Source organism: Hypanus sabinus, chromosome 15 (genome assembly GCF_030144855.1).
Source record: "Hypanus sabinus isolate sHypSab1 chromosome 15, sHypSab1.hap1, whole genome shotgun sequence".
NCBI lineage: Eukaryota > Metazoa > Chordata > Chondrichthyes > Myliobatiformes > Dasyatidae > Hypanus > Hypanus sabinus.
Window position 1 is genome coordinate 81,913,379 of NC_082720.1, and position 25,514 is coordinate 81,938,892.

A 25,514-nucleotide genomic window follows, 5' to 3' on the forward strand; every position below is an offset into this window, starting at 1 on the left:
TCAGCAGTCAACTCCCCTCTCTCGTGGTATTTCGCAGCGTCCACTAAGAGGGTCTCACCCTCAGATACTTCCCTCAGGCTGTACCACCACTGGCTCTTGTTTGAATTCGGTATCGGCCCAATGCTGCTACACACGTCCGCACAAGCAGCTCGAAACTCTGGGTGCATCGACAATGCCTCCAAACAATGCTCACCCGCCTCCTCCGGGCAGGCCCCCAAGCGCACCAGCAGGATATTGGTTCTCTCTAGAACAGAAACGCTGCCCGTCTCAACAGGGTCCGGACACATCAGCACTAACGATTCATGAACCTCAGTCTCCTCCACATTTGCCTCCAAGAACTCCATTTTCACTGACCAACAACCGTCGTCTGGATAATCACCGGCACTGGTACCCCGAATCTCCAGTGTCCTCAATGTCGTCAAGGGTAAATGCTTCCAATAACGGTTATGAAACAAACTGTACAGCAACTTAACCAGCGCCCCGGTGCCGAGGATGGCTTTAACTTGACTTCCATCCATCCGTAACAACACCTGTGCGCGTGGCCCCTCTAAGCCTTCAGGAATAGAGTCTGTTCCTTTCGGGAGTTCCTTGGTACATTGCTGGGAACGTGCTCCCCCAGAGACCCCAAGCCGTTCCCCCACTGGGCCTCCTCTAAGTTTCCCAACACCTCTCGAATCAACGGAACAACTGATCCCCTTGACAGATCCCCTTGGCACCACAAGCAATTTATCTGCCCCCCTAGGCAAAAAGGGATACCCTAAAAACTTCCCACCAATCTCCTGCCACGGGTATGATAAGCCCCCCAGCTGCGGCATTTGACTTCCAGTCGAACCACACGCATTTTCCCACACTTTCCCAGAACTGGCAGCGGTCACTTCGAGGTAATTGCGCCTGACAGTTCTACCAAAGTCACCAGCCCGCCTACTCAAACTTTCAACCCGTCCCTGTCGCTTTTCCTCAGCCAAGCACTGCCACTCACCCAATAACTGAGGGGTCCGCTCCGCCCACGCCTCCGCCCCTTTAGGGCTGGACATTATTCCAATAACTGGGCAGAGCTCACCACTGCTGAAACATCCCAACCTGTCACTCCTCACTCTCCAAACAGTATGGACAACCCATGGTCCCACCACCATTTCGTCAGCACTAGTCGGAACTCGAACAACGACCTCCGGGCTACCAACAGCAGCCACCCCACCCAACACACACGCAGCGATCACCAGCAATCGCACACCCACAAAGGCACACCAGCTCTTCGCCGCAGACACAATTTAAATAGGGTGATCACACAGCTTCCACAGAAATCAACCCCGGACGAGCACCCCACAATGTAACCCCCTGGGTCGCCTCAGGCTCGCTCAGCTCATTTCGTCTAGGGGGAGCAGCCTTCGGCCCCGTCAAACTGAGTAATCAGCTGGTGTGGATGCTGTGTGATGTTCCCGCCTCGCCCAAAAACAGACAGTACACCATATGCGATTAAATGTGTACAATTTATAAAAGTTACTATAACTAAGTGATTAATAACGATACAGTATATATGAAGAGAAAATTAAAGAAAAGGCGCCAAACTTATCAAGGTCCAAACCACTTCGTGCACAGCCATTGGAGCTCAATTTCTGAAGTCTTCTGGCCACCATTCGATCCCCTCCGAACTCCTCGACTCGCAGCTCAGGACCCTCCGAACTCCTCGACTCTCCAAACAGCTCAGGACCCTCCGAGTGGTCAACCAAGCACATCTAGCTTCATCCCCCCCCCCTCGGAGAATCTCCCGGCCTCGGACCCCCCTTTGGGGTCCGATCCTCGCCCAGCTTAGAGCATTGCGTCCTCTCTCTCGACCCCCTCGCGCCGATCTGCCCAAAAGCCCGTCAACAAAAGCTTACAGACTCAGAAGAAAGAACATTAATCCCCATTTGGTTTACAAAGGAATACCATTCTCGTTATCAGTAAATTAGCATTCCTGCTAGTTAACAAAAAGAAACCCTTTCCCAACAGTAACAAAGAAAAAAGAAGAAACCCCCTTTACACATAGTATAGGGCAACACTGCTTAATTGGTTTTCTTTGGTCTGAATATATGACAAAAGCAATATTATTTTCCTCACAGGTTACCAACAGAGCCATGGATTTGGGATCTGGACTCCTCCAAAAAAACTGCAGATCATCACCAGACCAATTCATAGGTGTATTTGCTCAAAACAGGCCTGAGGTGAGAAAATTGTTTCAGCCAGTATTTTGTGGTACTTCTATTAAAAAGGAACTTAATTTGATGTTTGTTTGTATGCATGAAGTTTTGTTTCTTTTTGTTGTTTATTTTTGTGTTTTTATAATTGCAACTTCTCACCAGTGGATTATTGCTGAGCTGGCATGCTATACCTACTCCATGGTGGTAGTGCCACTTTATGACACACTCGGACCCGAAGCCATTCGCTACATTATTAACACAGGTAAAAAAAAACAACACCATTCTTAAAACTATACATTGTTTATTCAACTTAAATGCCAATTAAAAAAAGGTGAAATCAAAGGATCCTTAATTTTAAGGGGTTTGAAGTAACTATTTTCCTGCAGAATGTGCAGTAGATATTTCTTTGAAAGACAAATAGCTTCACACTCATGGAAAAACAATTAAATGTAAAAATTGTATTTTATTCATTAATGAAAATAATAATCAAATATTTATTTTAAATGAATTACTCTAAACAGATTGCTTTGGAAAACAAGTTTTCAGCAAAAAAAATGTTCTCAGTAACAATGGAACATTTTAATATTTTATAAGTCGTAAACTACAATTTGCTTCTTGTTTTATGGGAAGAGTTATAAGAGGTCTGGAAGTGTGCATACTCTTACCCCAACTGGGACAAAGATGGCTTCATGGGATCTTGCATTTATTCATATCTTTTGAATTATCACTAGTGAATTATGTGATTTGTTGACGGTTTATAGGACTAAATGATAAAAGTCATTGCTCCACTGTCTTGGAACCCTCTCTTTAGCAGTTCATTGGCAAATATTTTGTAGATTATGTCCTATTATAACCCTTAGTTTTTGCACACTCTTTAGGGCATCCTTAAATTGATATAATTCCATTCTTTCCATTGACTGGAACAGATCTAGGATGTAATTCACCGCTTTAATATTGATTCTGTGCCATTCTTAATGGTGAAAAAAGGAAGGAGGTAAAAAACAGATGATGGGAATAAAACTGGATGTAGATTCATACTGGACAGGTGTTAAATAGACTGGCGGTCCTGATGCTTTCCAATTCTGCCAAAGCCAAATTTTATTTCCCAAGTTTATCTGCTTGAATGCTATTCTTCCAGAGCCCAATCATTGATAAAAATGTCTTTATTTGCACCTGATGGTCTGCAGGGTTCTGTTGCATTTTCAATATATTTTTCATTAGCACAAGAATAATTTACAAACATTTTTCTTGTATTTTTCTTATTTTAGAAGATAAAGTCTACATGAAAATCATTTTATTTCACCATGCATGAAAATATATTTGGCAAGCATTCGTCACTGAAGCTAACAATTGACACATTGAAGTAAATTGTAGCATTGCACCGTGATCATGTGATATTTTCGTGCTGAAAAAAAATGCATGGATCTTCAGTCTACTTGAAAAAATTGTTCCAAAGAAGTTTTCATTAAATTGTGCAGGCCATGGCCTCTTCACTTCATGAAAGTATTGCTTGGTTTTAAAGTATATAAATAATTAGTAACAAAACTGCATCATTGGCTATATTTAAAATCTAAGAATGACTTGTTAATTATTTTAGTAAACCCCACACAAAGTGCCATCTTGCTACTCAATGCTGTAATTTCCCTGGTTAGATTTAAGTGATATCTGAAATGGGCATCCTCAATTCCATGTTATGAATTTGCCTCTTCCTAAACACTTCCAAATGCATGCCGTAAATGAAGCCTTCCCTTTGACCAACGTGTTTTATTTTCCTCTTATAGTGTGACAGAGCGGGTAGAGGGGGTGGGAGCGTGAACAAGATTTTACCAAACTTCTAGACTTGCTTGTAGATCTGGAATCTATAATTTCTCCAGAAGCACAATGTGCCACTAAATACATGCACTCCTTTTTAAGCTGAGATATCAACAGTTATCTGTGACAATGTGAAAAAAGCAAGAACTCTTTTGAAGAACGTGGAGAGAAAAGAGACTCCAGGCCTGGCGGTTGTTATCCTAATGGATCCATTTGAGGCAGACTTGGTAGAGATGGGAAATGACTGTGGAGTAAATATTCTGGCCCTTCAGGAAGTAGAGGTATGTGATTGATGAAAATGATCAAAGCTGTTCTTAGACAGGTATACCATGGATTGTGATTGCTACGCCCATGATAGTTCCTGATGAAGATGGGATGATTTGACACAGAATAAAAAGAAAGCCTATTTCTGATTGTTTTTCCCTTCAATGAAATATTCTCAGAGCTTGAAGCACCTATGCTGTGGCTTCTGCCATGAACTATCAGGCTGTTCCTTGCACTGTCCACCATCGTGCCTAAGTTCTGGATTCCAGGTTCAACTTCAAGGGAAATGAAGCTGGGGTGAGAGTTCAGCAGTGGGTGGCAACAGAAATTTGGGACAGGGAAGGTGACCGGGCCATCAAGGGCCAGTTCATCTGAGGAACAGTCAGGGTTAATGGAAGGTGACAATAACATTGGGAAGAGTGACATTTGCATATGGAAGGGCAATGAGGATCAGGATAACAATCAGTAATGGAGGTGAGACTTGCGGGCAAATTTAGGGTTGGGCAGATGTTGTGACTGAGAAAGAAGGAATTTTGAATTATTGAAGAGAGTGATGTAGATGAGGTAAGTATTCAAGTTAAAGAAGACTTACGCCAGGTAGTTTAAACATGATAATACTTAATACCAGTTTTTCCCAAAAATGACTCGGAATGTATGGACTTTCATTTGATTTCATTTAATGCAGAGGTAAACCACAAACTAATAAATGGCAACATTTACATCTATTAGAACAACAGAGTTGGATAAAAGCTTATTGAAAAACTTTGCATTTGGGTTTAAAGGTTTTCAAAGGTCACCACATGAAGGAAAGTAAAGATAGTGAAATATCTTCTTCAGCCAGAAAATTGCAATGAAGACATCAAACCCCAAACTCCCAAGCCCCAACATGCCAATTGGCAATAAGAAAGAATGATTGAAAACACAGAAAACTGAAGGAGCCCAATATGAACTACAATCAGCAGTCCAATCCATAAATCTCAGAGTTTCAATAATATCCTCCAACAGCATTAAGGAGAGTGACTCTCGAACACAGCGGCCTTCCGAGGAGAGTGGCCACTTGACCTCTGCGTTTGACGCTCCCCTCTGCATTCAACCTTCCTCATTGTTTTCATTGGCGAGTAATGGAGTTGATCATGGCCCCAATCGTGGTCTCTGAGCTTCTTCTCCTCGAGGTAGCTTGTCCTCGTGCTCCACTCCTGCAATTTTCACTCCAGCACTAGATCATTCAATCAATCTCCAAACTGTAAGTCACAGGCTTCAACAACTCCAGAAGCACATTTAAGATAAAAAGATGTAGAAGACATAGAAAAAGTGAAATAAGTAGTTCTGTGGACTATCTGAAATTTGTCGCCCAAGGAATCGTTATTTGCTGGTGCCATCTTGACCGGAAGTCAAGAATTGAACTGTGTGAACAGTATGCAAGCTGACGTGGCACTGCAACCTTGGTACATTTGTTAATTAGCTAAATGACCAATGATAGTGACTTTCAGAGCAGTCCAGGCCAAGACCACTTGCACAACAGTTTCTATTCTCTCATGATCCTCTAGCAATTCACCTTATCTTTGGACCACATTTGTTGCTTTGGCTTACACAGTATACCATCCCCCCCAAAAAAAAACACAATAGAGGCAAGATAAAGAGATGCAGGAAGGATCCTACTACCCAAGCTCCCTCATCCTAGCTATTCCCGTGTCCCTATAGTTCCAAAGTCTGCAGATCCAGGATTGGCCTCTACAGTCACCAACAATCGTACCATCGCTCCTGAGGACTCTTCTTTCCTCCTGATCTTCGCAAGTAAAGAATCAGCCATCGTCATCATCATCATTAGAATATAATAGCAAAGATGTTATGTTGAGACTTTATAAAGCACTAGTGAGGCCTCACTTGGAGTATTGTGAGTAGGTTTGGGCTCTTTATCTTAATAGCCTGTCATATGAAGAGCGTTTGATAGCTCTAGGCCTGTATTCATTGGAATTCAGAAGAATGAGAGATGACCTCATTGAAACCTATCAAATAATGAAAGGCTTTGATAGACTAGATGTGGAGAGGATGTTTCCTATGTCTAAGAACTGAAGACAGAGCCTCAGTATAGAGGGGTGTCCCTTTAGAACAATGAGGATTTTTTTTTGCCAGAGAGTAGTGGGTCTGTGGAATTCTTTGTCACAGGCAACTGTGGAGGCCAAGTCCTGATGTATGTTAAGGCAGAGGTTGATAGATTTTTGATTGGTCAGAGCATGAAGAGATACCATAAAGCCATAAGACCATTGGGTATAGGAACAGAATTAGGTCACATGGCCCATTGAGTCTGCTCTGCCATTTTAACATGGCTGATCCAATTTTCCTCTCACCCCAATCTACTGCCTTCAGCCCGAATCCCTGCATGCCCCTACCAATCAAGAATAAGTACATAGAAATCTACAGCACATTACAGGCCCTTCAGCCCACAATGTTGTGCTGACCATGTAGCCTACTCTAGAAACTGCCAAGAATACCACATAGCCCTCTATTTTTCTAAGTTCCTGTACCTAAGAGGCTCTTAAAAGACCCTATTGTATCCAGCTCCACCGCCATCCCCAGCAGTGCATTCCACACACCAACCACTTTCTGTGTGAAATACTTACCCCTGACATCCCCTCTGTACCTACTTCCAAGCACCTTAAAACTATGCTCCCTTGTATTAGCCATTTCAGTTGGGAAAAAGCCTCTGGCTGTCCACACAATCAATGCATTTCATCATCTTGTACACCTCTAGCAGGTCACCTCTCATCCTCTGTCACTCCAAGGAGAAAAGGCCAAGTTCACTCAACCTGTTCTCATAAGGCACACTCTCCAATCCAGGCAACATCCTCATAAATCTCCTCTGCACTCTCTCTATATTATCCACATCTTTCCTGTAGCGAGGGGACCAGAACTGAACACAGTACTCCAAGTGGGGTCTGACCAAGGTCTTATATAGCTGTAACATTACCTCATGGCTCTTGAACTCTATTTCATGGCTGATGCCAACACATTATACACCTTCTGAACAATGCTGTCAGCCTGCGCAGCAGCTTTGAATGTCCTATGGACACAGACCCAAGATCTCTCAGACCCTCCACACTGTAAAGAGTATTATCATTACTACTATATTCTGTCTTTATATTTGACCTACCAAAATTAACATGTTCATACTTATCTGGGTTGAACTCCATCTGCCCCTTCTCTGCCCAGTTCTGCATCTTATCAATGTCCCACTGTAACCTCTGACAACTCTCCAGACTATCCACAACACCCCCAACCTTTGTGTCATCTGCAAACTTACTAACCCACCCTTCTATTTCCTCATCCATTTATAAAAATCACAAAGAGGAGGGGTCCAACAGCAGATCCCTGCGGAACACCACTGGTCACTGACCTCCATGCAGAATATGAACCATCCACAACCACAGCCTTCTGCGGACAAGCCAATTCTGGATCCACAAAGCAAACTCTCCTTGGATCCCATGCCTCCTTGCTTTCTGAATGAGCCTTGCATGGGGAATCTTATCAAGTGCCTTACTGAAATCTATACACTCTACATCCATACTGAAATCTATATACACTACATCCACTGCTCTACCTTACATCTTCAAAGAATTCAATCAGGCTCATTAAGTATGGCCTGCCATTGACAAAGCTATGCTGATTATCCCTAATCATATTATGTCTCTCCAAATGCTCATGAATCCTGCCTCTCAGGATCTTCTTCAACAACTTGCCCACCACTGAAGTAAGACCCACTGATCTACAATTTCCTGGGTTATCTCTGCTCCCTTTCTTGAACAAAGGAACAACATTTGCAACCCTCCAATCCTCCAGTACTTATCCCATCCCTAAAGATGATGAAAAGATCCTCCAGAGGCTCAGCAATTTTCTCCCTCACTTCCCACAGTAGCCTGGGGTATATTTTGTCTGGTCCCGGCGATTTATCTAACTTAATGCTTTTCAAAAACTCTAGCACATCTTCTTCATAATATCTATATGCTCAAGTGTTTCAGTCCCCTGTAAGTCATTCCCACAACTGCCAAGGTCCTTTTCTCTGGTGAATACTGAAGCAAAGTATTCATTACCTTTCGCTACCTCCTCTGACTCCATGCACACATTTCCACTATCCAACCCGACTGGTCCTATTCTCACGCAGCTTATCCTCTTACTCTTCATGTACTTGAAGAATTCCATGGGATTTTCCTTCATCCTGCTTGCCAAGGCCTTCTCATGGTCCCTTCTAGCTCCCCTAAATTCATTCTAAATTCCTTCTTGGCAACTTTGTAATTTTCTAGGACTCTATCAGTACCTAGTTCCTTGAACCTTTCATTAGCTTTTCTTCTGAACTAGATTTTTCACATCCTTTGCACACCATGGTTCTTTTCCCCTACCATCCTTTCCCTGCCTCAATAGAGCACACCAATGCAGAATGCCGTGCAAAAGTTCCCTAAGCATGTGCCACATTTCTGCTGTGCATTTCCCTGAGAACATCTACTCCCAATTTATGCTCCCAAGTTCCTGCCTAATAGCATCATATTTCACCCTACCCCAATTAAATGCTTTCCAAATTTGTCTGCTCCTATCCTTCTCCAGCGTTATGGTAAGGAGATAGAGTCGTGATCACTACCTCCAAAATGCTCTCCCACAGAGAGATCTGACACCTGACCAGGTTCATTTCTTATTACCAGATCAAATACAGCCTCTCCTTTAATTGGATTATCTACATATTGCATCAGGAAACCTTCCTGAACACACCTAACAAACTCCCCTCCATCTAAGCCCTGTGCTCTAAGGAGATGCCAGTCAATGTTTGGAAATAAAAATCACCCATCAAAACTACCCATTTTCATTGCACCATCCCAGAATCTGCCTCCCTACCTGCTCCTCAATGTCCCTGTCACAATTGGGAGGTCTATAACAACACACAGTAGAGTTACTGCCCCCCTTCCTGTTTATCACTTCCACCCACACTGACTCTGTAGGTAATCCCTCCATGACTTCCTCCTTTTCTACAGCCATGACACTATCCCTGATTAGCAATGCCATACCCTTATTTCTTTTGCCTCCTTTCCTCCCTGTCCTTTATGAAACATTTAAACCTTGACGCACTCAACAGTCATTTCTGTCCCTGAGACATCCAGATCTCTGTAATGGCCACAATGGTTCCAGGTATTGTTCCAGGCTCTAAGTTCATCACCTTCTTTATGATACTTCTTGCACTAAAATAGACACATCTCAAACATCTGGCTGACTACATCTTTGCTCTACCATCTGCCTATCCTTCCTCACAAACTCCCAACAAGCTGTCTCTACTTGTGCGCCAACTGCCCCATCATCTGCCTCTTCACTTTGGTCTCCATCCCCCTGCAAATCTAGTTTAATCCCTCCCCACCAGGATATTGGTCCCCCTCGGATTCAAGTGCTACCTGAAGAGGTCCCAATGATCCAGAAATCTGAATCCCTGCCCATGCTCCAATTCTTCAGCCACACATTTATCCATCACCTCATTCTATTGCTATACTCACTGTCGCATAGCACAGGCAGCAATCCTGAGATTACTACCCTTGAGATCCTGCTTCTCAACTTCCTTCCTAACTCCCTGTATTCTGCTTTCAGGACCTCCACCCTTTTTCTATCTATGTCATTGGTACCAATATGTACCATGGCCTCTGGCTGCTCACCCTCCCATTTCAGGATATTGTGGACTCATTCAGAAACATCACAAACCCTGGCGCCTGGGAGGCAATCAACTATCCGTGTTTCTTTTTGGCACCCACGGCATTGCCTGCCCATCCCCCTAACTATAGAGTCCCCTATCACTGCTGCCATCCTCTTCCATTCCCTACCCTTCTGCACCACATGGCCAGAGACGGTGCCAGAGGCACGGCCACTGTTGCTTCCCCCAAGTAGGTCGTCCACATCAACAGTACTCAAAATGGAGTACTTATTGTTAATTGGGACAGTCACAGGGGTGCTCACCACTCCCTGATGCTCTCCCTTCCCTAGCCCAACAGTCACCCACTTATCTGTCTCCTTTGGCCCCGGTATGACTACCTGCATGTAGCTCCTATCAATCACCTTTTCACTTTCCCTAACAAACCACAGGCTATCGAGCTGCAGCTCCAGTTCCCTAACCCACTCTCTAAAGAGCTGCAGTTCGATGCACCTGACACAAATGTGGCCATCAGGGAGGCTGGAACTCTCCCAGATATCTCACATCCGATACCCACAGCAGAAAACTGGCCTTGCAGTCATACCCACTGTTCTTAAATTAAAGGAAAAAAAGAAATATGCAAGTAACACTTCCTTACCTTATCTAAGCCTGTCCTCGACAAAGCCCCAAGGAGCCAAAGCCCTACCACTCTGATTCATGCTCCTTCGATGACTGCTCTGCTGGGCAGTGTCTCCCTGTTATCCCGGAATCTTCTAAGCTGCCTTGTGCGATGACGAACTACTGTGTCTGCACACTTCTTTCAATCAAATCTACTGCTGAAAGAAGCTGCTCACTTTTTAAATCTTTTCAGCGGCCTTGCATGGTGATGAGCTACCATGTCAGTGCACTTCTCCCAATCAAATAAGGGGAGAAGAAAGGAGATTGGGGCTGAGGTGAAAATTGGATCAGCCATGATGAAATGGCAGAGCAGACAGGATGGGCCAAATGACTTAATTCTGCTCCAATGTCCTATGGTCTTATGTCTTATTTCAGTTTGTGGCTCACCTCTGCATTGTGAAATCAAAGGGAAGTCCTTATACTTCCAGTCATCTTGCAGAAAAATTTATAGCAAGTAATATAAAGTTTAATCAGCTTCAGAAATGGCACGGGTCAACAGCAGGGTACAAAATTGCATTTAATTTTGCTGCATTTTTAATTAACCTGGTTTTCTCTATGGGACCTGTTACACAGATGACAGAAATGATCTCCTAGCATGGAGATTACTGCAGACTATGGGGTCATCTGCTTTCCTTTTATTCCCAGTTTTTCTTTTAAACCAGTCAGTAGACAATGGTGAAACTGGTTACAAAAGCTGAATCAAAAATACAGTCTACAAAAGAGTATTAGCCTAAATTTATTTTAAGCAGATTATGAAAATAGTACTATTCATTTGTGAATCCTTTGCAGGTCATCCTGTTGCCAAGCTCATGTTCTGCAGGACTTCAGCAGTGTTTTATCAATGAATCAGCCCAAAATAATGAAACTAACAGCACTTAACAGAATTACCAAAGCTTGTAAATTAACCATTTTTGAAGAGCTTTCCTTGTACAGCTGTCTATTAAAAATCAAAAGCCATTTTAAGATGAAATATTTGTCCAGATTTTTATTTTGAAATTATTTTTTTCTCTTCTCATCTTCAGAACCTTGGAAAAATTAACAGGCGAGATCCTGTGGTGAGTGAAGTAATAAACGTGCTTTATTTTTGAGAGCATATTCATAATATAGGGAACAATAACATGAAATAGTCAACACTAGCTACCAGCACTGATGAGCACAATGTATTCATCTCTGGAATTCAGAATTAATTTGTATCCTCTATTACTTGTTCTTTTCCTGGGTTCCTTCATTGATATTTCTTTTTTTCATTCAGCCTCCGAGACCTGAAGATCTATCGATTGTCTGTTTTACCAGTGGAACAACAGGTATGTATTGCTTAGAATTATTTAATATATCTGAACACTGTTATGAACCTGGTTTTCCTTTCTCACAGCCCATGTAAATCTTTGAAGGAAAGGTGATTGCTCGAATAACCAGTTAGCTCGAAGAACAATAATGTTTTAGGTATAAATCAAGAAATAATTTAATTTGTGTAGTATCTTTCACAACCTCGCCAGTTTACCTTTGGAATGGCTTTTGATGCATGTAGTAGGCGTGGCACATTAGTTCAAGTTCAATTGTCATGCAATCACACTTATGTATACAGCTAAATGAAACAACATTCCTCAGGGTCAAGGTGCAAAACACAGTACATATCATCACACAAAGCTCATAGATATGATGGTGATGCACCATCAATAACTCACTCTGAGACATAAAGGCGAGATATCGGCTTTTATTGACTGGAAGAAGGAACAAGCAGTGAGTGACCACCACACTACATCCTGGAGACTGGGAGGCCGGGCTCAGGCCTCGATCGCCTTTATACAGGGGTCTGTGGGAGCAGTCAGCAGGGGGCGTGTCCAGACAGGCACACGTAGTTCACCACAGATGCTAAGTATAGTCTCAAAATAATGTTAGCACAAGAGCCTCAGGGGCATGGCCTGAAGTTTCTTGGTGCATGGGATGTTGTCGTTTCTGCAAAAAAGAGCATGCAGCACCTTGCGCTGTGTTAACGGCAGTTGGAGCAATCCAGTTTATCTTCCAAACACTGGAGAGCAGCACCAACGGGAAAGCAGAGACCAGCCCCCAACCCAGCACAGATTCCATTGTGCCTGACGTGCCTCTGTCCTCTCCCACACCACTTCTGGTGCTTCCGACCCTGGGTTGACGCCGCAGCGTGAGGACCAGGTCCACACAACAACCAAGACCACGTAGCTCCCCCACCATCGGTCTTAACAGTGAACCGATGAACTGGACTTGCAGTATTCAGGGTCTTATGATCACAAGAAAATTGTTTAAGACAAACATTTAAACCACTTGTTGGACCCAGAGACCAAATGTGACCAAATGTGCCACCATCATTGGTTATGTTTGTAGCCCTGCATCCAGAAGCAAGGCACATGAGTTCAAATCCATCACTGCAACTGTGGAATTAAGTTCATGATTATTAAATATATCTGAAATTAAAGAAGTTATCAGTAATTATACCTGTGAACCTACAGTATGTGTCATTAAAAACCCATCTGACTTACTCATGCTCTCTGAAAAAGAAACCTATTACCTCACCCTGTCTATCCTATGTGGAACACAGCCAGTCCCACTAAAGTGTATGAATATTAACTGCTTCCTCAGTGCCAACAGTTAAGTTTGAGCAATAATACCTCATGAATTATAAAGAAAAAGCAATGCTCAGCGTGTGTGCATAGCCGTTTCCCCACAAACAGTAATGAGAGTAAGTGGACAGCGAATCTATCTGCTGAAAATACTCAGTAGCTGTTTTTCTTCTCACAAATGCAGCCTGACCAGCTGAGTATTTCCAGCATTTTCTGTCTTTATTTTAGATTTCCAGCATTTGCAATTCTATTTATTTTCAAAAACTGTCTGGCGGCTATGGTTGCTGGCAATTATCAACTGAATCATCTGACGAGTATTATCTTCATCTAAATCCTTGACACTGTCAGTCTGTGGTAGGCAGACGGGGCCTTGTGTCAGGAGGGTGGACTGAGTGTGCAGCTCACAATGAGCATCAGGAATGTGGACCAGGTCAGCCGCTGGAGCTGACTGTCATGTGCATGAGTTGGATTTGCGGCTGGAGCCAGGCCTCAGGATTATGGGTCGATTTGTGGCTGCACCCTCAGCTGGCAATATGCACAAGGTGCAGCTGGGTTTAGTGTCTGATATCAGGTGAGGAGGAATAAAGACCTTTAATAGATTAGCTTTACTTGGCTCAAAGTGCTTCGAAACATACAGCAAAATGTATTGTCTGCATCAAAGTCAAATCAGTGGGGATTATGCTGAGCAGCCTGCACATGCCATCACGCTTCCGGCACCAATGTAACATGCCCATAACTCGCTGACCCCAACCGTATGCTGTGGAACGTGAGAGGAAAACAGAGCACATAGAGGAAAGCCACGTGATCACAGAGAATGTACAAACTCCTTACAGACAGCGGCAGACTGGCACTGTAAGAGCATTATGCTAACCGCAAAACTACCACCAAGGTCTTCTATACCAAAACCTATGCATGTGAGTGAGTGAATGCACTAATACCGGGTGGTGTAGAGTGCTGTGCATACCCATCTTTTTGCATGAACATTAATGCTGTGCAAGAGATGTTATTCTCCAGTCATGTTGGCTCTCCATGCCACTAGGTCACAACCCTGCTCTGTGAAACCTATGTGGTACTTGGTGTATTCTGACTACCCCACATTAGCCAAAAACCCCACATTATCCCAGATTAGTTGACTTCCACCCCACAATAGGTTGTTTTTCATGTATTGGCAGGACCTCACCGATAATCCCAGTGGTGACAGACCTAAAATCACTCTGAGGCAAAGCACAGAAATTCACAACGTTTTAACATTGACATCACTGCACTCAGTAAGAAAAATTGAGCAAAAATGGCCAGAGCAAATTAGAGGAGATTGTATTATGGAATGAGATTCATCGTGAAGAATAAGCTAGTCCAGTGTCTCATCTCTAATAAACATTATCATCAGTGAAAATCTACCATTGTGAATATTTTTTTCTGATTTCTATTTGCCTTCTACAAGTCAGAAATAAAGCTTTATTTCAATGATATACTAAGAATCCCAAAGACGCAACAGATCTCAAATAAAATAGTTTTGCATATGTGGCAGAAATTTTTGAGTCCAGAATCTTGATTTCTTTTCATGTGTATCTATTTTACCGAAAACTTTCAAATGTTGATATTCCACAGTGGTTATCATGGGGGAATCATTTTCTTTTGGAAACAAAGTGATGCAGTACAGATAAACATTAATATCAAATAGGACAGGTACCAAGTTTGATAAGATACTATCAGTTTAGATTAGTTCATTTGTATGTATTCTGTTCTTAGCAATTAAGTATTCAATTTTCCAAATTCACACAAGTGCAATAATTGCTGACAATTTGAAACACTTGAAAATCGAGTCTGCTGAAAAAAACTATTGTCTAATTATTATATATGCATATATTCCTGGATATAATTTAAATGTTTTCATGGCTACATGGTTATAGACAATTGAGCATCTAAACAAATTATAATAGTTGCATAATTATACATTGCCTTTGCCATGTTATCAAGTTCAGGTTCAAAAAGAAAAGGAAGTGGATGTATGTGATGCTGAATCCCAGTGCCCATAGCAAGTTAAGAGTTCCAGGTCTTCTGGGCATGTTTAAGGAAAGTAATCAGAAGTCTCCAAGTTAGTATTTATTACAGTTGGTATACTTCACCATGATTTTCGCCAAAAAGTGAGTTCCACATGTTGGGCTGTTGGTCAATCAACCTGCCATATGACCATAAGACATAAGGGCCGAATTAGGCCATTTGGCTCATTGCCTTCTCCATCATTTGACATGGCTGACTTATTATCCCTCTCAACTCTGATCCCCTGCCTTTTCCTGAGAGTCTTTGATGCCATTACTAATCAAGAATCTATAAACATCTGCTTTAAATATACCCAATGATTAGCCTCCATAGCCATTTGTCACAATGAATTCCATAGATTCACTGCCATCTAGCTGAAGAAATTCCTCCTCGTCTCTGTTCTAATGGGACAGAGTATCCCATATTATAGAAGGTATACACCAAATAATTACACTATTAAATTGTATATTTAACAATAGCAATCAAGGAATTTGGAAGCATAAATTGAGAACAGATGTTCTCAAGGAAATGTACGGCAGAAGTGTGGCAAAATGTTCAGGGGATATTTGCATGGCATTCTGCGCAGGTACGTTCCAATGAGATAGGGAAACAATGGTATGGTACAGGAACCATGGTGTACAAAAGCAGTTGAAAATCTAGTCAAGAAGAAAAGAAAAACTTACAAAAGGTTCAAAAAAACTAAGTAATGATAGAGATCTAGAAAATGATAAGGCTAGCAGGAAGGAGCTTAAGAATGAAATTAGGAGAACCAGAAAGGGCCATGAGAAGGCCTTGGTGAGCAGGATCAAGGAAAACCCAAGGCATTCTACAAGTATGTGAAGAGAAAGAGGATAAGATGTGAGAGAATAGGAACAATCAAGTGTGACAGTGGAAAACTGTGTATAGAACTGGAGGAGGTAGTAAAGGTATTTAATGAATATTTTGCTTCAGTATTCACTACAGAAAAGGACCCTGGCAATTGTAGGGATGACTTACAGCAGACTGAAAAGCTTGAACATATAGACATTAAGAAAGAAGATGTGCTGGGACTTTTGGAAAGTATCAAGTTGGATAAGTAACTGGACCTGATGAGATATAACTCAGGCTACTATGGGAGGCAAGGGAAGAGATTGCCAAGCCTCTGTCAGTGATCATCATCAATAGGAACAGAAGAGGTTCCAGAGGACTGGAGGGTTGTTCCCTTATTCAAGAAAGGGAGTAGAGATAGCTCAGGAAATAATAGGCCAGTGAGTCTTACTTCAGCGGTTGGTAAGAGGCAGGATTTGGAGAGGCATAATATTATTAGGAATAGTCAACATGGCTTTGTCAAAGGCAGGTCATGCCTTACGAGCCTAACTGAATTTTTTGAGGATGTGACTAAACACATTGATGAAGGTAGAGCAGGACATGTAGTGTATATGGATTTCAGCAAGACATTTGATAAGATACCCCATGCAAGGCTTATTGAGAAAGTGAGGAGGCATGGGAGCCAAGGGGACATTGCTTTGTGGATCGAGAACTGGCTTGCCCACAGAAGGGAAAGAGTAATTGTAGACGGGTTATATTCTGCATGGAGATTGGACACCAGTGGTGTGCCTCAGGGATCTGTTCTGGGACCCTTACTCTTCGTGATTTTTATAAATGACCTGGATGAGGAAGTGGAGGGATGGGTTAGTAAATTTGCTAATGACACAGAGGTTGGAGCTGTTGTGGATAGTGTGGAGGGCAGTCAGAGGTTACAGCAGGACATTGATAGGACGCTAAATTGTCTGAGAAGTGGCAGATGGAGTTCAACCCAGGTTCATTTTGGTAGGTCAACTATGATGGCAGAATACAGTATTAATTGTAAGGCTCTTGGCAGTGTGGAGGATCAGAGGGGTCCGAGTCCAAAGGACACTCAAAGTTGCTGCACAGGTTGACTGTGTGGTTAGGGAGACACACGGTGTACTGGCCTTCACCAGCTGTGGGATTGAGTTCAAGAACTGAGATGTAATGTTGCAGCTATATAGGATACTGCTCAGACCCCAATTGGAGTACTGTGCTCAGTTCCAGTCACCTCACTACAGGAAGGATGTGGAAACTATAGAAAGGGTGCAGTGGAGATAGGGTGCAAGGATGCTTCCTGGATTGGCGAGCATGCCTTATGAGAACAGGTTGAGTGAACTTGGCCTTTTCTCCTTGGAGCAACGTTGGATGAATGGTGACCTGAGAGAGGTCTATAAGATGATGATAGGCATTGATCGTGCAGATAGTCAGAGACTTTTTCCCAGGGCTGAAATAACTAACACGAGAGGACACAGTTTTAGGGTGCTTAGAAATAGGTATAGAGGAGATGTCAGGGGTAAGTTATTTACACAGAGAGTGGTGAATGTATGGAATGGGCTGCTAGCGACAGTGGTGGAGGTGGATACAATAGGATCTTTTGAGAGGCTCCTGGATAGGTACATGGAGCTTAGAAAACTAGTGGGCTATGGATAACCCAAGATAATTTCTAAAGTAAGAACATGTTCAGCACAGCATTGTGGGCTGAAGTGCCTGTATTGTGCTGTAGGCTTTTTCTATGTTTTCTATGATTACTTTCTATTTCCTGCAGGTTTTAATCTAAAAGACTTATTTAAATATTTCTGTGGTGTTACTATGGACAAACAAATTGAAGAGAAGTTGGTAAGAAACCTGCTTTACAAGGCTAAATGAAATACTGTATAGCCACCAGGTAAGCAAGTAGGTTTAATAGAGAAATTATGCAGATGGATCCTGGGATATGTAAGGTGGTATACAGATCAAGATAGTCAGATATATAATCCTATTTGGAGAGGAGGGGGAGATGCAGTTCCTGCAGGTTATCAATAGTCTTAATAGATCCAGTTTATCTTTCCTGCCAACTAAAAACAAGGTGAGTGCCATTTGTATTTTTTCAATTTGAAGTACTGTCTTTTTGATGTTAATCAAGAAGCTTTGAAGAATGTGGTGACTAAAGCCTCTACAATTTCTCACCACTTTAATACCATGACAAAGAAATTATCAGATCCTGTACAATTTTCTTTAGAATCAATATTCCTGAGGCATTGTAGAAGGCTATTCAGTGCATGTTCATGTCAGCCAAAAAGCCCTCATTTTCAAATTAACACATACAAAATGCTGGAGGAACTCAGTAGATGTGGCAGCATCTATGAAAATGAATAGATAATCGACATTTCAGGTGGAGGTCCTTGTTCAGGACAGTTTCAAATTGTTCTTGTTGCATAATTCTACTTTTTACAATACTTTTTACAAATTGCTTTGTATTTTGTTGATTATCTTAAATGGTTTGACAATGTACGTTTCTTTTCAGGAAATCCAAAAGGGGCTATGCTCACACATGGGAATGTGGTGGCTGATTTTTCAGGCTTTTTGAAAGTTACAGAGGTGAATATAAACATGAAGAACTGTTTGGCTGCAGATAGAATAATCGCATAAACTTATTTTCAATCCTAATTACTCTTATAAAATTAAAGTTGTGAAAAGTGTGCAAGAAAATGTAAGTAATCTTGAGATGAATTTGTAAATAGATTAAATTTTACTTATTGAATAGAAATCTCCGATGTAAGTTTGGCCATGGTATCACTTTCAAAACTTAATTCATGAGATTTGAACACGTATATTTTCTGTGGTGTGAACATTGTTAAATTTGTCTTGTTAATTAGGAAGGACTAATGATTTAGTTAGAAAGTCCATCTTGATAAAATTGCAACAGTGAGATTAAGAAATGTAGAAATGTAGAAAAGTAACAGTTATTAGCCATCCATTCTAGCTTAGAAAAAGTGTAGTTCATTACTACCTTGGAGTCCTTGTAGCAAAAATCCTTCGATGATATTGATACATTGGGTTTCTGGGATTTTGATCCAACAGCAATGATGATGCCTGCTGACGTTTAGGGATAAGCACAGAGGTGGAAAGGAATCTCAAACTTTAATTGATCTTCAGCAACTTTCATGTACCTCGCTTTAGATGTGGACAGAACTGTGGGAATGGGAGTCAGGATGTATCACTCCGGCTTTGAACACTACAGGGTGTAGGAAGGAAAAAATATCTTGTGCACAGAACTAGTTAAGTACTTCTTTTTGTGTCTAAGAATCAAATATTTGTTGAAAATCTAATCTGTTGGGAAAATAATCTTCTTCTGCCCTCTCCTCTTGGGTAAACTCCCTTTACTGCTGTTCTGGCTTCACTGACGTTCACTGAGAAGTGATACAAAAGGTTCAAAGGTTCAAAAGTCAAATTTAATGTCAGAGAAATGTATACAATATACATCCTGTAAATGCTTTTTCTACAAGAGTCATTTTCAAATACATCGGATGTTTGAGTTATAAAAGTTGACTGCAAAACTGCATACCACAATAAGCTTTTAATATACTCATGTTTAATTCATGTATTAGATCTGTGAATCACAAACAAGGTCAATATCCATTTCCCATCTGTAATTACCCTTGAGAGGAGCAGCCTTCTTTTACTGCATTCCATGTGTTAAAGTGTTCCAACAGTGCTGCTAGATCAGGCATGGGCAAACTATGGCCCGTTAAGCTTTTTAATCCGGTCCGCAGAACTTGATGAAATTATATTAATAAACCTTGTTAACGTTTTCTCCCCGCAATTCTGGCGTTTTCCCAATAGATGACGCACTCTATATACATTGACCTTTGTTGAGGTGCAGCGTATTACTCCACATTTGCGCTTTACTTTGTGACCTTGTGGCGACCCATTTCCTGGCACATCCGAACCGGCTCACAATTAGCCAGCGTTCCGGCTAAGGGAGATAGCCTGCGGGGATTTGCGAGCACAGAGCTCCGCATACCGGCGCGCTCTCCCTGCTTTGTCATTGTGCGGGTCGTTGTTGAGTTTTGGCACAGGGGACAATTGAATAAGAAGGAGCAGGACAAGTAGACCTGCATCTCCTACCGTTTTTGAAATAAAGACAGTCAGGAGGAGAGTGATGATGATAATATCTTGAAGGATAACAGAATTTTCAGTGCTTTAAAATAATAACTGTTACTATTAAAAAAAGCTGTATTTTATTCATTTAATTTTCAGTGTTTTAAAAGTCATTTCAATAAATAGCTAAATACCATGGGACTTCAAAGACAGATATTTTGTTGTAATGCATTTGTTCATTTTCAATTGAAATTAAAGCACATGTTTTCTACATATCCCATGATATTTTACTTTCTCATGAGGTGTATTACCAAAACACTCCGTCCATCTGCTCCTGGTCCGGCCCCCCTGTCAAATTTTAGAACCCTTTGTGGCCCTCAAGTCAAAAAGTTTGCCCACCCCTGTGCTAGATAAAGAGTTCCTGGAATTTGACTCCCAGTGATGATGCGAAGCATTTCTAATAAAGATGACTTGTATTCTTGAGACTTTGTTTAGGATAAATTGGGTTTATTATTGCCACATCTACTGCGGTACAGAGAGAACTTTGTTTTGATGCATACTCGTGTGAATTATAGACTTGACTTTCCAAGTAATGGAGATATTGTTTGGGAGTGCTTGGCAAGTTGCTGTGGTGCATATTGTACCTAGTGCATTCTGCAACCATGCAACGCTGGCAATTGAGGCAATGACTGTTTAAGTTTAATTCGCATGAATGTCACATTTTTGTGAAGGTAATCTGTAACAGTTTTAATATCTTTTCAGTAGATGTTCTGATAATACATTCCAGCTAATGCTATGAAGTTAGCAGAACACATTTTAAACTCCTAGACTCTGATTTTATTTCCTATCATTATTAGTGAATGTCGAGTACAATACTTAGTCTAAGAGTGCCATTAACAGGAAGGGGAGATCAAAAGGCATTAGCACCTTTCAGCTATTTAGGCTGCTCATTATTCTAAGCTTTAGTCCCTTGCAGACTTGACCTTTCTAACCATCTCAGCCAAGCTGATGAATGGAGAGGAGAAAATGAACAGAAAAATGGAAATCCTATGATAATTTCACCAGATAGTGCAACTGAAGATGCATGTAAAAGCAGATCATAAATTCATGATTTAAAAGGCATTATTGCTGACTGGAAATATTTCCAGCACTTCACAATGTATAATTAGTTTGCTTGTGGTGAATGTAAAATCAAATCAGTTATGTTACTACACTCAGTGCAATTAATGGATGAGACCATCAAAGAAAGATTGAAGCTGAAAACTACTTATTGTGTCTTATGGTATAATGACCAAGGTTATGGAACAATTTCACAGGAAATATGACTAATAATCAGCATGAGGAAACTTGAAAGGGAATAATTTCTGAGGCAGATATATGACAGCATTTTTTATCAGAAAACTTACATAGAATGCTGGTAGTGAAATATCTTTGTTATGGGTTCTCACTTAAACAATTATAGTGTGTTGTCTCATTCAGTAATCAAACTAGCATTAACCATGGTTCATGTAATTCTTTTCCAGTTGTACTTTAAGAAAAATGGTGCGAAATATTTCTTCTCCTGTAACCGTCAGTCATTGCCTCCTGTTCAATGCTTAATCAGTATTAAACGTAGTCAGCTATTCTTGGAAGCAATTAATAGAACAGAAAACTGCTAATTAGCTGATAATATGTGAACCAAAAAAAAACAGGACAGGAATACAGCAACTGCACAAAAGAAAATGAACAATGATCTGTAGCAAATACTTTGAAAAGAGCAATAAACTGATAATTTTAGATATCCTATGAGATCCACATTGCCATTAAGATTAAACAGCATTTTGAAGGATTAAAACTATTAGATTTCTTATTGGTACAGTTACACCCTGCTGAATGTATGGAGAAAGTAAAGCTGGATTTACCCACTCTCAGCCTTAGTATTTATCAGTAACACCACTTTTTAATTAGGCAAATTGAACATACATCCAGTTGCAGGTAAGTTTCACAACAGTTCCAGATTAAAGGAATTGTGTATATATTCAGAAATCATTGAAAGCAGTTGAGTACATTGACAAAATGTATGGCAGTGCAGGTACACCATTCAGAAAATTACAAAAAACTATTGGCTGTACTATTTCCAGTAAAATCTGAATCCTGCTGTGTATTGGCTCATAGATGGTTAAGCACCTCTCTGACACCTCTCATAGTTCAAGAATTTGATGCCGTATAGGCAATTAGCTTAAACCATTCATTCCCAGCATATTGAGAAAACGAGAATTGTTACTTAAAACTGTTGTAAATTCGGATAGTTTGATCTTCTGTTACAATGTAGAATTGAGATATGACTATTGGTGCAACATCTAGGTAACTTTTGCTCCAAATAACATCTCCCACACTAACTGATATAGATCAGCTTGTAGTGTTTACTAATTGATTGTTTTGTATGTTGTTTCATTACTTTACTCTTATTAAAGGGGCTATGTCACAAAAGTGTTCCTAACATTTTGCTGCTTTGATTCCTATGACAAATTCCATTGGCAAATTAGTGAAGAGTTAACTTATTGCATTAGGAGTGACTGAGAAAGCGGAAGAGAGAAGTCTTATCAGTGGCATTGAGCCTTCATGAAACTATATAGCATTTGATTATAACGCATTGTGTGGCAAATTATCAAGTTGGTTACACAGAGCTTTTGTCCAGCTTAAAGCAAATCACAATTTGACAGTCATTTGCACCTTATCAGTTATCTGGGAGCACTTCCTATGAACAGCCCTTGTGCTGAAGACAAGGTAGTCTGTATGTAGAAAGCCTCAAAAATGGAGAACGTTTTTAGAAGAGGCAAAGTACTGAAGATACTATATATATGAAATAACAGAAAATGCTAGGAACACTTAGTAAATTAGGTAGTAATTATGGAGAGAGATGGTCAATATTTCAAATGTAATGTCCTTCATCAGAACTGAATTGGTTTTGAGGAACTCACCAGGTCAGGCAGCATCTGTGGGAAAGAGTAAAGAGTCAACATTTTGAGCCGAGACATTTCAGCAGGACCTCATGAAGGATCTCAGCCCGAAACATGGACTGTACTCTTTTCCATAGATGTTGCCTGGCCTGCTGAGATCCCCCAGCATTTTGTATGTGTTGCTTGGATTTCCAGCACCTGCAGATTGTCTCCTTTAAGTTGGTTATGTATTGAGATCTAGATTTTGGGATGTGAGTTTAGCACAGTTTTGTAAAGTGGAGCAACTTCCTCTGTACATGCTGTGAGATGACAAAGCTCCTTTAATTCACACCCGTTTCTTCTGGTGCCATTTCTTTTCTTTTGTAACTTTCTCTTTGTCTCTCTGTCAGTGTATTCTCCTCTCTGTCTCACATTCCCTCATACCTTCTGCAGAAAGTGATCTTTCCAAGACAGGATGATGTCCTTATTTCCTTCTTGCCTCTGGCTCACATGTTTGAGAGAGTTATCCAGGTAAGAGTCTGTCTCACCAGGCTTGTGCCATTTATTCTATTTTACAGAGCCAATGGTTACCTACATCTGAAGATGCACATATTTCCTACTTGCCTTTAGCACACATGTTTGAAAGGATGGTACAGGTAAGAAGGATGAAGGCAGAACAGTAATATCTACCAAAGTTCATCACACTGAAAATATATGCACTTACGTTCTTCTCTTTTTTGCTCATCCTTTTGGTGAAGCCCTACTAAGAACAAAATAGATTTGCATCCATACTTCCCTGCTAACCATAATAGTAATAACTTATACCCAAAGGTAACCATAACCATCTTATTGCAAACCTTTTTACTTCCATCCAAGTTTCATCAATTACATCATCAAAATGACAGTAATTGAAATGCAATCCTTGGACACCAAATGTGCATTAGATTGTTGTGGCACGAAATGCGACATGTTGCTTTGAGTTAATGCATCATATGCAAAATAATACATTTTTTCTCAAATATCATGACTGTGTAGTTTAATGTGCTCATTAGGTAGCTTAGCTTAAAGGAGATCCCTTTACCCTACCTAATAACATACTTACAAAATTTCAAGATTTTAAATTTCCCACAAAAGTATATTTAACACAAGTCTTACTCCATTACTTGAGCAAGCATTCTAAAATGTTCTTTATTCTCTCTGTACTGAATAATATCCTGAAGTCTGTCTTGTGTTTGCCTTCACCCTTCTATCTTTTTCTATCATATCTGAAAGGTTTTTTAGAGCTAACTTTCTGTTTTGCTGCCACCTTCAGAGATCTTTGGTTTATACCTGCAAAGATCATTAAGCTATGAACAGGCCATTTGATCCATAGTGTTCTGCCTAACTCCTTGCTAATTTATACTAACTGCCCTCCATCTGTGTGTCATCCAAATCTAACCAAACCCTTCATATTAATTTTTCTATTTAACTTCACCAGTTACCTGATTCCACTACTACCCCGGTAACCTGGTGCTTGATATTTCTACCCTGGGGTTAAAAAATTCTAACTTTCTAACCTATATGTATATATATATATATATAACAAGTATGAAGTCCTCCTCATGATGCCAACTGATCAATATTATCCTGCAGCCTGCAACTATCCACTCACTATCAATAATACCACCTATTTTATGTCATCTGCAGACTTACTAATCATATCACCTACTTTCATACCAAAATCCTTAATGTATATAAGACATAGTAAGGGCCCCAGCACTGGTTTCTATTGTAAATCAGATTTTCTCAGGTTATCAGAAGGAATCCTCATTCTCAAGATTATTCTAAAGCTATAGTTTCAGGTTACTCATGCATACCAAAAGTAAGTGTTTCACTCATTAACGATCTCCAATATGATGCAGTTCTCCTTGCAAATGTCCTCTTCCATTTCATGTTTATATGAATTACTGTACTCTAATAATTAGTTTTGATAATATTGAAGTCATTCATTGGATAACTTGAAGCACATAAAGACTGTGACAGTAAAAGAACCTTTGTGTCTACTTTAAATAATTAAGATTCCATGTTCTTTCAGTCTGTAGTTATATGCCATGGAGGCAGGATTGGTTTCTTCCAAGGTGACATTAGGCTCCTCTCTGATGATATGAAGGCTCTACATCCAACAATTTTTCCTGTAGTTCCAAGACTACTAAATAGAATGTATGACAAGGTTAGCAGTATTTTATGTAATAATGCATAATTTAGTAGTAAATGTGCATACCGTACAATTTAATCCAATTGCAGTCGTGTAATGCCTTAGAAAAATTATAATTTACTAAAATTAAGAATTATAATTTCATGCATTGTTAACTACTTAATGTGTGGAAATATCTCTAATGGATTTTATATTTGTGTATAAAAGAACAGGCTGATCAGAGGAGAGGGGAGGAGAGGAACAAAAGGAAAGTCACTGGTATGTGGCAATGCA

At 40.6% G+C, this 25,514-nt stretch overlaps 1 protein-coding gene across 5 annotated transcripts in view; it reads left to right on the forward strand.

Annotated features, from left to right (window-relative positions):
• The window catches only part of LOC132405634 (long-chain-fatty-acid--CoA ligase 6-like), a 125,216-nt gene that overhangs the window by 66,470 nt on the left and 33,232 nt on the right, over positions 1 to 25,514 (forward strand). For 4 of the 5 annotated variants that reach the window (XM_059990594.1, XM_059990595.1, XM_059990597.1 and 1 more), the window contains 8 exons: positions 2,100 to 2,201; positions 2,340 to 2,439; positions 4,092 to 4,270; positions 11,610 to 11,642; positions 11,840 to 11,891; positions 18,553 to 18,626; positions 23,626 to 23,703; positions 25,122 to 25,256. In XM_059990594.1, coding sequence (XP_059846577.1) covers positions 2,100 to 2,201; positions 2,340 to 2,439; positions 4,092 to 4,270; positions 11,610 to 11,642; positions 11,840 to 11,891; positions 18,553 to 18,626; positions 23,626 to 23,703; positions 25,122 to 25,256 — 753 coding nt within the window. Of the gene's footprint in view, positions 1 to 2,099; positions 2,202 to 2,339; positions 2,440 to 4,091; positions 4,271 to 11,609; positions 11,643 to 11,839; positions 11,892 to 18,552; positions 18,627 to 23,500; positions 23,579 to 23,625; positions 23,704 to 25,121; positions 25,257 to 25,514 lie in introns of all 5 variants that reach the window. The other variant, XM_059990598.1, reaches the window with a different exon arrangement.